The 14,350-nt window shown below is 47.8% G+C and overlaps 2 protein-coding genes across 2 annotated transcripts in view; one reads left to right on the plus strand and one right to left on the minus strand.

Moving 5' to 3' along the window:
• The window catches only part of LOC119164930 (uncharacterized), a 108,502-nt gene extending 100,236 nt beyond the window's left edge, over window positions 1–8,266 (plus strand). The window contains exons 4-5 of the mRNA XM_037417130.2: window positions 5,447–5,632; window positions 8,132–8,266. Of these exons, the coding sequence (XP_037273027.2) occupies window positions 5,447–5,632; window positions 8,132–8,142 (197 nt within the window). The 3' untranslated portion in view covers window positions 8,143–8,266. The remainder of the gene's footprint in view (window positions 1–5,446; window positions 5,633–8,131) is intronic.
• The window catches only part of UbcE2H (ubiquitin conjugating enzyme E2H), a 55,853-nt gene continuing 48,956 nt past the window's right edge, over window positions 7,454–14,350 (minus strand). Inside the window, exon 7 of the mRNA XM_075873344.1 lies at window positions 7,454–7,719. Within this exon, the coding sequence (XP_075729459.1) occupies window positions 7,622–7,719 (98 nt within the window). The 3' untranslated portion in view covers window positions 7,454–7,621. The remainder of the gene's footprint in view (window positions 7,720–14,350) is intronic.

Genomic DNA, 14,350 nt, shown 5'->3' on the forward strand with positions numbered 1-14,350 from the left:
TACAAAAGTATAGAATAAACAAACGTATCGGCATGACCCTCGTAAATTAATTAATGCCTTCTAACTGCGTCGTGTCACTATACTTTCGTAAGTGCGCCTCACAGCAACATAGCCATAGAGAATTAACCACACGATCAAATCAGATTCACATACGTATGTGAGTCTCGTATGCTCATATGGACTCATATGAGAATATCTTACGCTCATATGGACACATATGAGCATATGATATACTCATATGAGTTCTCTTACTCACATGATTATATGCTCATACGTGTATGAGAACTCATATGAACGGCCACGAGAACACGCATGCACAAGTAAATCTTCAAGACTTGGACATAGCAGACTTCTACTGTAGCAGCCGCATGAAGGCTATATACAGGGTGTCCCACATAACTTGAGCCAATACTTTGAAAATGAAAGACACATCAGTGGCGAATTGAACCAAACGCGTACTACTTGCACTAGCCTGTAGGTACTCAGGCAATTTTCATTTTTTATACTAAATAATTAATAATTACGTACTTTTTAATTATGGGCTGGAAACCCAGAATATGAACCCTAGATGTTGAGCACTTTCAGAAACCACCGACCAAGTTGTTTCCTGTGCGATACGTCTAGCGGTGTTATTTTTTTGCGCGTTGTAAAGAAAGCCTATAGCAGTACTATCGCAGTGCGCTCGCAGTCCGTCACACGGCTTTTTTTCAGGTTTCACGGGCTTTCTTTACAACTGCGGAATCTACGAAAAATCTGGCAACGTAGGTGGCTTAGTAGTTGCTTAGCTAAAAACATTAAAACAGGTTCCCTGGTTAGTAAGGCTAAAGTTACAAACTTACTAACTGCGGAATCTATGAAAAATCTGGCAACGTAGGTGGCTTATTAGTTGCTTAGCTAAAAACATTAAAACACGTTCCCTGGTTAGTAAGGCTAAAGTTACAAACTGTACTAACTCCTGGCTAGTAAAAAAAAAACTCCAGAAACTAGTAAACACACCCGTTTACTAACTGCTTACTAGTTTTTTTTTTCCTAAGAGTGGTGATTTTACATAATCGGCTATGAGAAAAGGAAAATTGTGGCCGTGTGAGCAGTAGGTTCACCGAGACTTTCCATCGCGTCCAAGAGCCATCTAAACGATTGATTGATATGTGGGGTTTAACGTCCCGAAACCACCGTTTGATTATGAGAGACGCCGTAGTTGAGGGCTCCGAAAATTTCGACCACCTGGGATTCTTTAACGTGCACCCAAATCTGAGCACACGGGAATACAACATTTCCGCCTCGCCATCTAAACGAGGACGGCGTGGACGGAAGCTATGACATGCTTTATGAGTAGCTCTGAAGGCATAAAATTGCATGAGTAGTTATTTCGTCTGCTGTTATTCGCTGTACAATTCAATCACGCGTTCTTTTTATTTAAATATTTGTATCCAGCTTGTTATCTTTCGTCGCTGTTGTAACCGCTTGCGCAGTTATGCAGACATGTCACACAATTGGCCACGCCAGTAGCAACAAGCTATAGGCTACGGGACCAAACAAGTGTCTGCGAAGTTTTCTTGTTGTGTGTATTTAAAACCTAAAATTAAAAAAATAGATAAACACGACACTTTCGGGGTGTTCACTTTTTTTTTACGATGCCGGCTAATTGTTACGACGGCTGCGGCGACGCAATAAAAACGACGACGGAGTTGTGTACAAGGCGACACATTCCAGCATAAACACAAACCACGGCCGCGCGCCTTTCAAGCAGGCTGGATAAGCTATAGACTTTCGACTGTCTCTATTTTTGTTTTCGTTTGTCATCACGCGATGTGTGGCGCGAATCGTGAAAGTTTTGACACCTCTTCGCATAAACACTTCGCATAAACACAAAAACAAACCGGTCGTTAAGCGCAAACGTGGTGTTCCAACCGCGTTTCCAACCCTACCGTCACTATAGCGTATAACCCCCTCATCCGCGGAAAACGTTTGGTTTTTGCACGCGTGTCACTTCTGCAGAATTCTGTCAGTTGACAACGACACATTTGTAACACAAATACACAAGGAAAGCCGTGTGTACGTTCATTTATATGCCCGCATACGTATATCAACGAACGAACGAACATCCATACCTAATTGCCCTCCTCCTTCTCGGAAAGACTAAAAATGAAGTTCACACTAGACGCGTAAACCTCAAAGGGCCCCCTAACCCACACTGAATTGAAAGGCGAGACAGGAAGCCCCACCCACCCCTTTCCTTTCTCACCTTCAATGACCTTCTTTTACAAACGTTATCTCCTCCACGCCATTCATTTCTTCAGCAAACACGTGAAATATCTGTACTCAGCGTTGATCCCGTCGGGATTTCACGCTTTTCGACTACACTCTAATAAAATATCGAGTAAAAAGGGTGTCCTTTTGTTCCACAACAATAATCGTCACATCAGGCTTCCGTGCGCTTCCTTTCTTGAAAACTCGGCGCTGGCCACTTTCCTATCGAGAATGCAATGTAACCCTGATAATGGGCATGTCGATCGTGACCGGAATGTACCGGGCCCGGGGCGATAGCGCAAGGATGGAACGCAATATAGATGACGATTATTGTTGAGGGACAAAAAGACACCCTTTTTACTCGCTCTTTTTTTAGAGTGTACACAAACATTTCTGAGCTCGCGCAGTCGCGAACGCACAAAAAGAAGTGAAATCGGTTTATCGCGCATGATAGCCGCGCAGTACGAGGCAGAACGTAGATGCGACTGCACGGCGAAAAAAAAAACAGCAGCAAAACGTAGGCGACAATTCACAACACGTATAACTGTCGTATATCGACCGAATTAGAGCTTATACTTCATCCTGACGTCAGGTGAACGATCAGCTGGCTTTACGAATTGGGCCGCAAATATGGGAAATGCGGCGGTAGAGAACGACGCGTGCTCGTTCGTTCTTTGTCTTGATTAAATATTCAACGCAGCGCCCGAAGAACAACCACGCACAGAAAAAAAAACAACAAATATAGACACCACGGGCGCTCACTTACAACTGTTTATTTCGTGAGGACACACGCTAATATAAACCCACTCTTCGTCGACACATGCGCAACATGATCAGCGCTTTTCTTAATCGCGCTATGGGACACATGCTCTCTAGATAACGTGCTTCTGACTCATGCAGGTTTAGTGACGTTTCGCTAACCCGTTTCTTTATGCAATATGCCTCCAAAATTTCCCGTGCTAACTTGTTTGTACTTCTTCCCTGGATCCTAGTCTGCTTGAAGTCTGGTGTGCATCCACAAGCTGTATCATCAACGCTCAGATGCGCACCGTCCTTATTTTTTTTTCTTTTTTTTTTACCGTGAGAGCCTGTTCCCTCGCTCGATCATTGACGCAGCGCCCCGTGTGGCCAACATAGCTATTCCCGTCCGATAGGGGAATTTCCTATACCACTCCAGTGGCGCACTTCGTGAACGGTCGCGCATGTTTCTTTTTGCGGCCTTTCGGCTGTTGAGCACGGCTTCCATTGATGCGAGGGCACAACTTCGCCAGCTTGTTTTGGGGCGGTGAACACCAGCGGTACACCAACCGACTGGCCACCTTCTTTAGGTTGTGTGAAACCTTATGAATATAAGATACCGTTTCCAGTCGTTCTTTATTCTTAGGTGCTTGAGCCGGGCCTTTTTTTTTTTTTTGCCTTGTATTTTCAGATATTATTTAGGGGCCCTTTTGGCAACAGCGAAGCGGGTATATCTTAGGGGCTTTACGTGGCCTTCGTGATTGATGCTAGATCTTTCCTTGGCGTAGACAGAGTCAAACCACAGCCTGTCACAGACCAAAAAAAATAAATTCCCGAACTCCAGCCCCAACGACTAACGTGTGATCCTGGCTTTGGCTCGTCCCCTAGTAGAAGCCTGAGCCTATTTCGCCACTCGCACTCCGCTTGTGCCAAGTCGGGCAAACTGGGCGCGACACGGGCTTTCTCCACCAGTGGGCGCGGCCGGCGGCGGCTGCTTAGAGTGCCTCGATGCGCGCGCCCCCGCGGAGCGCGCGGGCATCAAGGCACCCTACGGCTGCTCCTCGACGCATGTGCGGCTAAACGAAGTTAAAACCAGCGGCTGCGAAGTTGTGGCTTTGTTATTGCCGAGTAACAACGTGGGGAGTTCTTCCTTTCCGTACGGTGGACGTTTTACCTCGAGCTTTAGGCGCTTCGCTATTTCTCAAAAAAATGACTACTATAGTAGTAAGCTTTAGGCTTCCCGTATAGCTTGTATAGTCGTAGTTGTATATATTGATGCACAGCCGCAGCCACGTCTTCGTAGAGCGTGCAAGCAGACGGTTTTTGCTCTGCTGGCTGACACCTAAAGGCAGTTTCGGGCTTTGGCGTGGTCAGCCTGACTACAGCGGCATTGCGTAGCATGCGTGCCTGACTATAGTGAGCCCCCGCATGCCACAAACACACCATGTCAGAGTCCGAAACTGCCCCAAAGTGCCTGCCCGCAGAGCAAAAACAAAAAAAGGCTTCTCGCACGTTCTACAAAACGCGGCCGTGGCTGCGTGACATACATAGGTGCACACACAGGGGGAGGGGCAAAGGTTAGTCGCCCCCGCGCCACATCATCCAGGGGACGCAACTCTACGCCATCTTTACTCAGTCGAACCTGCTCCGTCATTGCTTATAGTGCAGGTCTGTGGTCATGCTACTTTTTGATGATTTTGGCAGCCGATGATCCTTGATTTTACATTCCACAAAAAACTCTTCGCTTCACCCATTGAGCCCAGGAAAGCCGGGTATGAAAGACAGGCCGTTGTGAGAGACATGTGATATCGCTTTATTCTACGTTTTTACATCCATAGCACGGCTTGTTTTACTCGACCGACAGGGTGATTGATTTGTAGGGTTTAACGTCCCAAAACCACCATATGATTATGAGAGACGCCGTAGTGGAGGGCTCCGGAAATTTTGACCACCTGGGGTTCTTTAACGTGCACCCAAATCTGAGCACACGACCGACAGGGTGGGGAGGAGGCATTTAAACATGCACATTCCTGTGCCTGTGTTGTTTTCTCGGCGCTGACAGACATACGAGCCCCATAGGATTCACGATATGTTTCGCCCCGTGGAGTTTTGTCATTGCGACAAAGCTTGAATTTCGGTTACTGCGTCTTCAACGTTTGTCTTCAACGGTCAACCCCAATGGTCGCTAAACGCAACCGTAGAAACACAAAGTGCAAGACCACGCTACAACTTCTCATACAGCCGCATCGTCCAAAGCTGCCACGGTTCTTTGTCTTCAGCCGCATCACTGAGGCTGCCCTTTCCGTACTAGCCAATTGACGCCGCGAATTCAATAATTTCGCGGCATTTCAGCTTTCAGTGGACCTCTGTGGAGGCCTTTGCTTACATTGACCAAGAAAGCTTATATTATTCAAGTGAATACTTAACGAAACTTGACGAGTTCCTTACCTGGTTTCAGCGTTCACGCGGTGCGTCCAGGACCCGTGTTCACAGCCACCCGAACCCGGCTGGTGCCTGCAGAACATGGTGATGTACTACTACGACCCGGACAGGAGATCGTGCAGCGAGTTCACGTACACCGGCTGCGGCCGCAACTTCAACAACTTCCTCACGAAGCACGAGTGTTACAAGATCTGCATCCAAGGCACGTGCTAACCGCGCGCGTCTCGTGGGACACGTTTTAAGTGCGAATCATTTTTTGAGATTTTGACGTATCTATATGTATGTCTGGGGTGCACGCACAGACAGACAGACAGACAGACAGACACCGACAGACAGACAGACAGAGACCGACAGACACCGACAGAGACCGACAGACACCGACAGACACCGACAGACACCGACACAGACAGACACAGACAGACACAGACAGACACAGACAGATAGATAGACAGACAGACAGACAGACACAGACAGACACAGACAGATAGACAGACAGACAGACAGACAGACAGACAGACAGACAGACAGACAGACAGACAGACAGACAGACAGACAGACAGACAGACAGACAGACAGACAGACAGACAGACCGATAGATAGATAGATAGATAGATAGATAGATAGATAGATAGATAGATAGATAGATAGATAGATAGATAGATAGATAGATAGATAGATAGATAGATAGATAGATAGATAGATAGATAGATAGATAGATAGATAGATAGATAGATAGATAGATAATTCTTTGCTGACTAGCTGGTTCATACTTGAAAACTTGACTTGATGTGCTAGGGGGAGAAAGGAAAGAGGCCCGTACTCACATTGATTGATTAATATGTGGGGTTTAACGTCCCGAAACCACCATATGATTTTGAGAGACGCCGCAGTGGAGGCCTCCGGAAATTCTGACCACCTGGAGTTCTTTAACGTGTACCCAAATCTGAGCACACGTGCCTACATTTCCGCCTCTATCGGAAATGCAGCCGCCACAGCCGCGATTTGATCCCGCGACCTGCGGGTCAGCAGCCAAGTACTTTACCCACTAGACCACCGCGGTGGGGCGCCCGTATTCACAAACATTTCCTCGAGTTTTCCTTATCGGTTTTAAACTTTGATTGCGCATCATAAGCAAATTGGACCAGTATTCATAAACCAATCTTGTCCTTAGTTTTCGCCCTGTTACCATTTTTGTGCCTTTATAACGCATGTAGCGAGTACAGCATGTTGAGGAAAACATGACGTAAAGCCGAGGTTGGTTTGTGCATACGGGCCTTAGACGCCCTCGCTATACACTTCCTACGGGCTCTATGTCCTCCTATAATCGTCATAAAATGCTGTTAGTATACGTCAACGATAAACGATGAGCCTATCATTGTGTTTTTTGACTACACGCTGCTTTCTCCGCTCACACAGTGGCTTTTCTTGGCTTTTCGGCGCAGTTTGCAACTAGAAGAGTGGTTCACGTGACGCAATTTGTGTGCTAACTATCGATGAGTCCACACGAGAATACCCAGTTGTGAATTGTCTTCTACCCTGACATGCCCACCAGTCTTTTGCCTCGCGTGACTATCATGCGTGACCAACAGATTTCCCTTCATCTCGTGCGTTCCGACCCGAAGCGAGGGTAGAAACGTTTTAACATTTTTCCAGGGCGGGGGGGGGGGGGGAGGGGGGCACTCTTTTTATTTGAAGTGGAGAGCGGGCGGGCAGATGCAGACATCATCTCCCCCTACGGGCAACAATGATGGGATGCAAAAACATCGCGGGGGCTCTGTGGTCAACGGTGGATCTCGCCGCAGACTCGCGTTGCCTCGTCGCTTCGGGGTCGGGAACTGCCGCTGGACGTTGCCGTTGCGCTTCGACTTTCCGAGCCAGGAGTTCGGGGCCGGCTTGTTAACGCTGACGTTCCACTTCGGTGTGCCGAGCCCGTGTTGCTTCCGAAGAAGTTTCCTGCCGACGTTGACGTTTAGCTTCCCTGGTGCGAAGTTCGGGATCCGCTTGCTGACGTTCACTTTCGGCTTCCCGAGCCTTCCTCTGCTCTGCGGTGGTGGTGCTACAACCAGCGCCGAAGTTGTTCATAGCGTTTCACGCACCGTTGCACAGAGAGAGAATGACGGAAGCAAAGCGACCGTGCGCTTTATACTGCGTACTTTAGGCTGCGACACTTGCACCGCCTGCCGGCGTACCCTTAGAGAGAGGTAGAGTGTGTGTGTTGCAATGATTTGTTGCGCCACACCTGAGGTACCTGTTGCGGAGAGGTGCAGGTGGGAGGAGGAGAGCGTCCACCTCCGTAGGAGAGGATAATGAGGGAGAGTCGCGCATGCGCAGTGTGGGTGCGGACGCCGTCGAACGGACACTGCCCCGAGCATAAAATTCTCTCGCATCTAAATGCCGGGGAGGGTGCGCGACCTCAGTGTGCCACCCTTTAGCTGCGCCACTGGTTTCGATTGCGCAAACGGAGATAACTGCGTGTATCCGACTAGCGAGAGATCCTGATATGCTCAACGCTTAAAAAGTTTAGTGCTGACATTGTACACGTGCTGTAGGAGTACCTTGTCTAAGCATGCATGATCTAGGTACAGTTGACCGCGACAATCACATTCGGTACTAATCATGTTGTGAAACAGTGTTGATCTAAGCACATGTGTCCGCAGCTCATGAACTTACAACAGCCGTCGTTTCTATTTTTTTTTTACAGGCCGAATGTGACGAGGTCATTGAACAGGCCTGCGGACAGCAACGGGGACTTTTGATTGCCACACGAACACAGCACGTACACCGGTCGGCATGAGGGACGCTTTTTGCGGAAATTAAAGGAGCAGTCCAAGTGGTTTATTTTTTTTTTCTCAGAGTACACATTATCATCTGTGACGCGGTCATCAAAACAGCAATGTGCCCTTGCGCCTGTGCTTGGCGTGCCTTCCCTTTCTTTCTATCACAAAATCATCATTGAATGATGGCATTGACATGTGGGGTTTTAACGTCCCAAAACCACCATAGGATTATGAGAGACGCCGTAGTGGAGGGCTCAGGAAATTTTTACCACCTGGGGTTCTCAAACGTGCACCCAAATCTGAGCACACGGGCCTACAACATTTCCGCCTCCATCAGAAATGCAGCTGCCGCAGCCGGGATTTGATCCCGCGACCCATCGAGTGATGAAGTCACCAGAAAGATGAGAGCCGCAAGTTGATCGACACCAGATACAACATCAAAAACAATATCAACGCTTCATTGCCACAAGCACACTGACAAGACACCGACTACGCTTGCAAAGGGAGGTATACCCACTATGTCATTCATTCCGCAGAAAAAAGGTACCCGCTACGCAAACGTAAGGCATAATATGCACTTTGTAAATCAACACGGGTGAAGGGGAGATGAAAAGTTAGGTGGGCAGATGAAGTTCACGGGTATAAAGTGAGCAGCAAGCACAGGACCGAGTTGACTGGCGAAACATGGGAGACGCCTTTGTCCTGCAGTGGGTGTAGTCATGCAAGCTGGTGACAATGATATGAATGAATAAATGAATGAAAAACATTGTTGAGCTTTTCGGCGCCTCTGCCGGAAGGAAGTGGTCCTCTATTCACGGGAATCCAGATAAGTCTCACGCCGCCAAGCTCCTGGCGACGAGCCACGAATTGTTTTCCAAGTACCCACTTTGTATATGCTGCGGCTGATGGTATGGCATGAAAAAAAAAAAGATTCGCGCATATCCACGAAGTTAATGATGATGAAGGAGCCTGCTACAGAGGTTCCATTCGGTAAACCGTCAATCCTCTGTACATATGCTCAATCATCATCATACGAAGACGTGACACGACAGTTGTTGTAGTGTGATTGTATATACACGTTATATACGCAATGTTTATTATTTATATATCATGTACAATTACATTTACATATCAAATATTGCATTTACATATCAATTTACATATCAATATTTACATTACAATTTACATATCAATGTAGCAAGCTCGGAGGAACGTTTTTCTTTCAGTATAAATGGTTCGTGATCCATAACGTACAAAGCCAGAGGATATTGATTTATAGGATCTAGTGGAAAGTTCGAGAAGGCCATGTCTATACAAGTGCCCATGGTATTGGTGGGAAGCTTGTATGAAATGCACAGAAACGCGCAACGCGACATCATGTGTTGGACTAACCAGTTGTCGCGCATGATGTCCACGTTAAAGTCTCCGGTGAGGACGAAGGGGCCATGCTTGTATTTTGTTTCGTATCGCAGCAGTGTCCTGACTTCGAGCCCGCGCTGCAGCCGTGTTGCGGGCCTTCCGCGCAACCACCTTGGATTTCTGCGGTGTTCATAGTGGGAAACCGTCTTGACACGCACTGAGTGATGTCCGGCGAAAGAGAAGGGAAGCGCGCTGAGAGCGAGCTCTATATAAAAGCGTGGTCTCCTACCTAACTAGAGCACGCGCCGACAGTGGAGCGAGCGTCGCCTGAGCGGCGGCGTGACATCTAGTGAGTGCTCTTGAAACGCAGGTCACAGCTGCGCCTCTAGCGGTAGCAATGAGCACTAGTGTACACACCACACGGCCGGGCTAGACTACACCTGCGCGCTCGTTTCTTATGACCTTCGCATCGGGTGTAGTACATGTCTCTCACCCCTTCTTTGAGGGGGGCGCTGCGGCCCTGCCCTCTTCCGCCGCTCAGTAGAGGGCGCGCAGCTTCTGCAAATGAGTTCGGGTGCGTTTCTCCACTCACCGCGCGTTGAAAAACAATCTGCTTAATTGTTGAAGACGCACAAATGGTTTATGACATTGCTCATACCTGATGATGCTGGGCTTGAACCTATATACCTCCGAAGAGTGCACTTTGCTGGCAGTGCGCGCATGATCGTAGCCTCTTTGCGACAGAAAGTGCCCTATCGTACACCCGTTACAAGTTCGTCTGGGCATAGAGTAACATAGTAGTCTATGGTCTGGGTGCGCTGAATGCTTTCTTCCGTCACATTCTGTTTGACGCAAAAGAAACACGACCCTGTGCATCTGTTGCGATTTCCTCAACGCATGCGTGGTGCTTGCTTTCGCAATATTATTGGGGTGCCTTTTTCTCTTCTTTCAGCAATCGCTGCACCTTCTCGCATTTAGAACGACGGTGCGACACTTGAGAGCGCAATCGTCCTATCATGGTCTGGTATCAACCCGCGCGATGAGCGTCGCTGCTTATTGTTTGCGTGCAAACATATACTGCTTCTAGTTCAGTGAAAGCATCTTGTGAAGTTGCAACATCCAGATCCGTTTCGTTGGTCTCAGCTTTTCGCTTCCTTGATGTTTGACGTAGGGAGTGAAGCTCGCGAAGCAGGATCTTTGCGAGGCTTCTATGCAGTTGAAATCATGTAGGAAGGATAGTCCTTGAAAAGTGAAGGTGCGGAATCAGGAATAAGTTTTCTGATGCGGAACGAAGGCACAAAATCTTCATCCCGCAAGCGTCCGCTGCGTGCGACTGTCGATGCAGATTTGTCGCTGATGATGAGGTTGTCTCTCGAAATATTCTTTCGACACTTGGCGCACAGATAAGTATTGTTTGGGAATTGGTGAGAAGAAACACCGGGTGTTTTCCCCGAACGGCACTTGCAATGCGGAACCACGGCGATCGAAGGCCCGTGACGAACCACAGCAGTAAACCTTCACGTAGGTAATATTATATATATATATATATATATATATATATATATATATATATATATATATATATATATATATATATATATATATATATATATATATATATATATATATATTGTGCGTAATGCGCGTACTGAAGGTTGTGTGACTGCCTTCTCTACTCAAGAAATCACTGTAGACTGCACACTGACAAAGCACCGAACGAATTAAATGCAGCAGTGTTGGGTAAATCCCAGAATAAAGCAAGCCACACTATAGAGAAAAAAGGCAGTCAACAACAACCTGCTTGTAGCAATAAGCCACAAGAGAGTTAATACAGATTTTACAGAAAAAAAAGCAGCTTACTGGCCGAAAATTTGTAATGTCAATTTCTATTGCTAAACATGTTGTTCTACGAACTCGACGGGTAGTGCAGAACTGATTTGCACTAGAGTTTTAGTTTCGGGGCAAGCGGTTTGCGAGCGTAAGCAACTGCGTTATTCGCATTCTTTGCGGACATGGCTTGCAGTACAAAAAAATGCAAAAGGGCTTGGGGTCCCCGGAATCAATATCTCTAGGTGGTGTTAACACCTTGACAATGCACACCACCACTCTCTGTGCGTGCCGTCCGAAGGCGTTATTGAGCAGCAAGGGTCCCCCTTTATTTTTTACTATTGTCTTCTTATATGCAGTTTTTTTTAGCTATTAAATATACAACACACGTACGTGTTCAAAAGAGTTGGCAGGCTGCATACAGCAGCTATTAGCCTTGAAAAATGCTCCAAATGTATTTGGAAAAATAAAGAAAAATAGGAAATAGTTAGTAATGAGAACGTGCGCTCGCAATTCTGTGAGCGATTTCTGTCAATTGCGACGTCATTGTCCGACAAGACCAAGGGCCAAAGGTGTTTAGTTTCCTTTGATTGCAGAACAGGTGAACATTTCTGGTGAACAGGTGAACAGGAACATTTCTCTCTAATCATTGCCAGTGCGTTATGCCTGCTTAATGCCTCTCAGTAGCCGATTCTTCCGCATTTTCAGCTTGTATTATTCACGAGCACATACATACCTACATTAAGCAGCAAGGCGTCTGATAATTTTTTTTGTTGTTTAAGTAGAAGATCGTCCCTCTATCCCTTATTTCTTTAATACTCCCCCTCTTCGTCGAGAATCCGCATTCCGCGGTTTCACATCAAGAAACTTCCTTGTGCCGTGTGCGCGGCGCAGAAGATGCATGGTCAGGGTCGCTGCGCCCCTACCGCCGACGGGTGGCAAAAAATAAAAACTCTCCTACTGAATTCGGAACGAATGAGAAGGCCGTAAGGGAAGAAACGCGCGCATGTGCAGTCTAGCCCGGCCGTGCACACCGGTGCAATGACGAGAGACAACCCCCCAGTAAAAGGAGCAAGCTCCTAAATCTTTACGTCCGTCGGGGCGTGAACGAGCGCATAGTGGGCCGCTCCCACGTCGGGACAGATAGGGCCATTCCACGCGCTTTCCGCACAGCCGCAACGCACGTGCCGGGACCCCTACCGCACTCATGCGGTGGACAAATAAGCCAATTGGCGACGCTCTGTCACCCTCCGCAGCGTCGCCAATTGGCTTATTTGTTTCCCGCTTACATGCGGCAGGAGTCCCGGCACGTGCGTTGCGGTTGTGCGGGAAGCGCGTGGAACGGCCCATAGGCCTACCCTCTCCGCCAGCTCGTACGTAGGCCCGTTGGACTGCCCATAGTTGCGTCCTTAAATCCGGACCGCGTAAATGGCAGCATTCCACCTGGACGATGTAACGTCCTCAACCCGTGTATGCTTGAGCCCTTTGTGATGAGTAATGCCACCCGCTTGCTACACAACTGGCATTGTGCATCGCCTGGTGTTATGCTAACTTATCGCGCTATGTTGCATTTACTTTGCCTGACATGACAATCATTCGTGCATATTGGGGGAGGATGCCCCGTTGACCATTTCTCGTGGCGTTCTGCAGACCTTCTCGTTTTAGCGGCAGACAAAGAGGCTGGTTTCACTGGGCTCTCAGATGGTTTATTCAAAGAGAAAGCTTTACTACCAGTGAAAAGTACCTTTGTTTCTAAAGACCGCTCGTGTGCGTCTAGCATCTTAACTGTCAAACAAACATGCCCAAGCTTCTCTTGTACAAGAAGACGGTCGCGCACAAATAAGGCGCCGGATACCCCTTAGCTCTTATAGGTGTCTAACAGAGAGCTTATACATATTGCAAAAGCCAGCGCTGTTCTAGTATACCTATAGCATTCTACTATACTCGATACCAGTACACTTCTTTGCACTGTATCGTCGTTAAGACACTGGTGCATGCTCGCATTTACTGGTACTTCGGTGAGCGCACTCGAAAAGAGCTGGGTCGCACTGGCGTGGGTGTTGGATTGATAGCTATGATGCCGGCGTGCACTGGGAAGCGTTGCAAAACGCTCGAAACGCAATGTCTGTGCCAGTGCGCTGCTTTCAGTGTCGTGTGCGGCAAAATCAGTACTGTTGAACATCGAATGTTTGTTTGCATAGTACCAATAGATGCTACCCTAACAGATCTCAAACATGTGTCAATTTCTGCCTTCGCAAAGATACAACATAGAGTGCTTGCCTGTCGTTCACGGGACGCTGAAGATTTTCGGTCTGTTGTTCCTTCCCAAGGGGCCCACGCGGTTTCATCGGTCCGTCTTCGACACATTGCAAGAGCACTCAGCGGTTAAAAAAAACAAAACAAAAACGAGAACTTCACCGTGCACAACTAAGAGACAAATACGGGTGCCTAGAATGAACAAGCATCGCGCTCTGGCATGTGCTCGTGACTGCACAGGCGACACCTACACTGATAACGCGTGGTTTGACATACGCCCCATCTGAGCATGCACGGTAGCCGATAACGCGCCTGCCCGCCATATTCTTTCCTTGCAAATCACTAAGGCTGCATGAACTTTATCAGCCGTCAGAATCGCTGTTATGGTGAATCACCGCAAAATTAAAAAAAAAGGAAAAAGTGGGTAATCGCTATCGGTAACGACGACAGCTGTGATAACAGCACGAACCGAGGGCAATCTTGCCGCATCGCTTGCGTTGGCGCTATAGATCACTACAGAAGAAGCGATAAAGTACAGTGAAAGACCCCCCCCCCCCCCCCCCAAAGAAGCTCGCAGGGTCCCGTATGCATTCGCCTAGGATTACACGAAAAAAAAAAAACAGGTACACCGTCGTCCCTTATGAAAGGGAACATGCGAGCGCGTTGCCTTCGGTTTGCGGTAGCTGCCTATATACAGCACC

The sequence above is a fragment of the Rhipicephalus microplus genome, chromosome 9, assembly GCF_043290135.1.
Source record: "Rhipicephalus microplus isolate Deutch F79 chromosome 9, USDA_Rmic, whole genome shotgun sequence".
Taxonomy (NCBI): domain Eukaryota; kingdom Metazoa; phylum Arthropoda; class Arachnida; order Ixodida; family Ixodidae; genus Rhipicephalus; species Rhipicephalus microplus.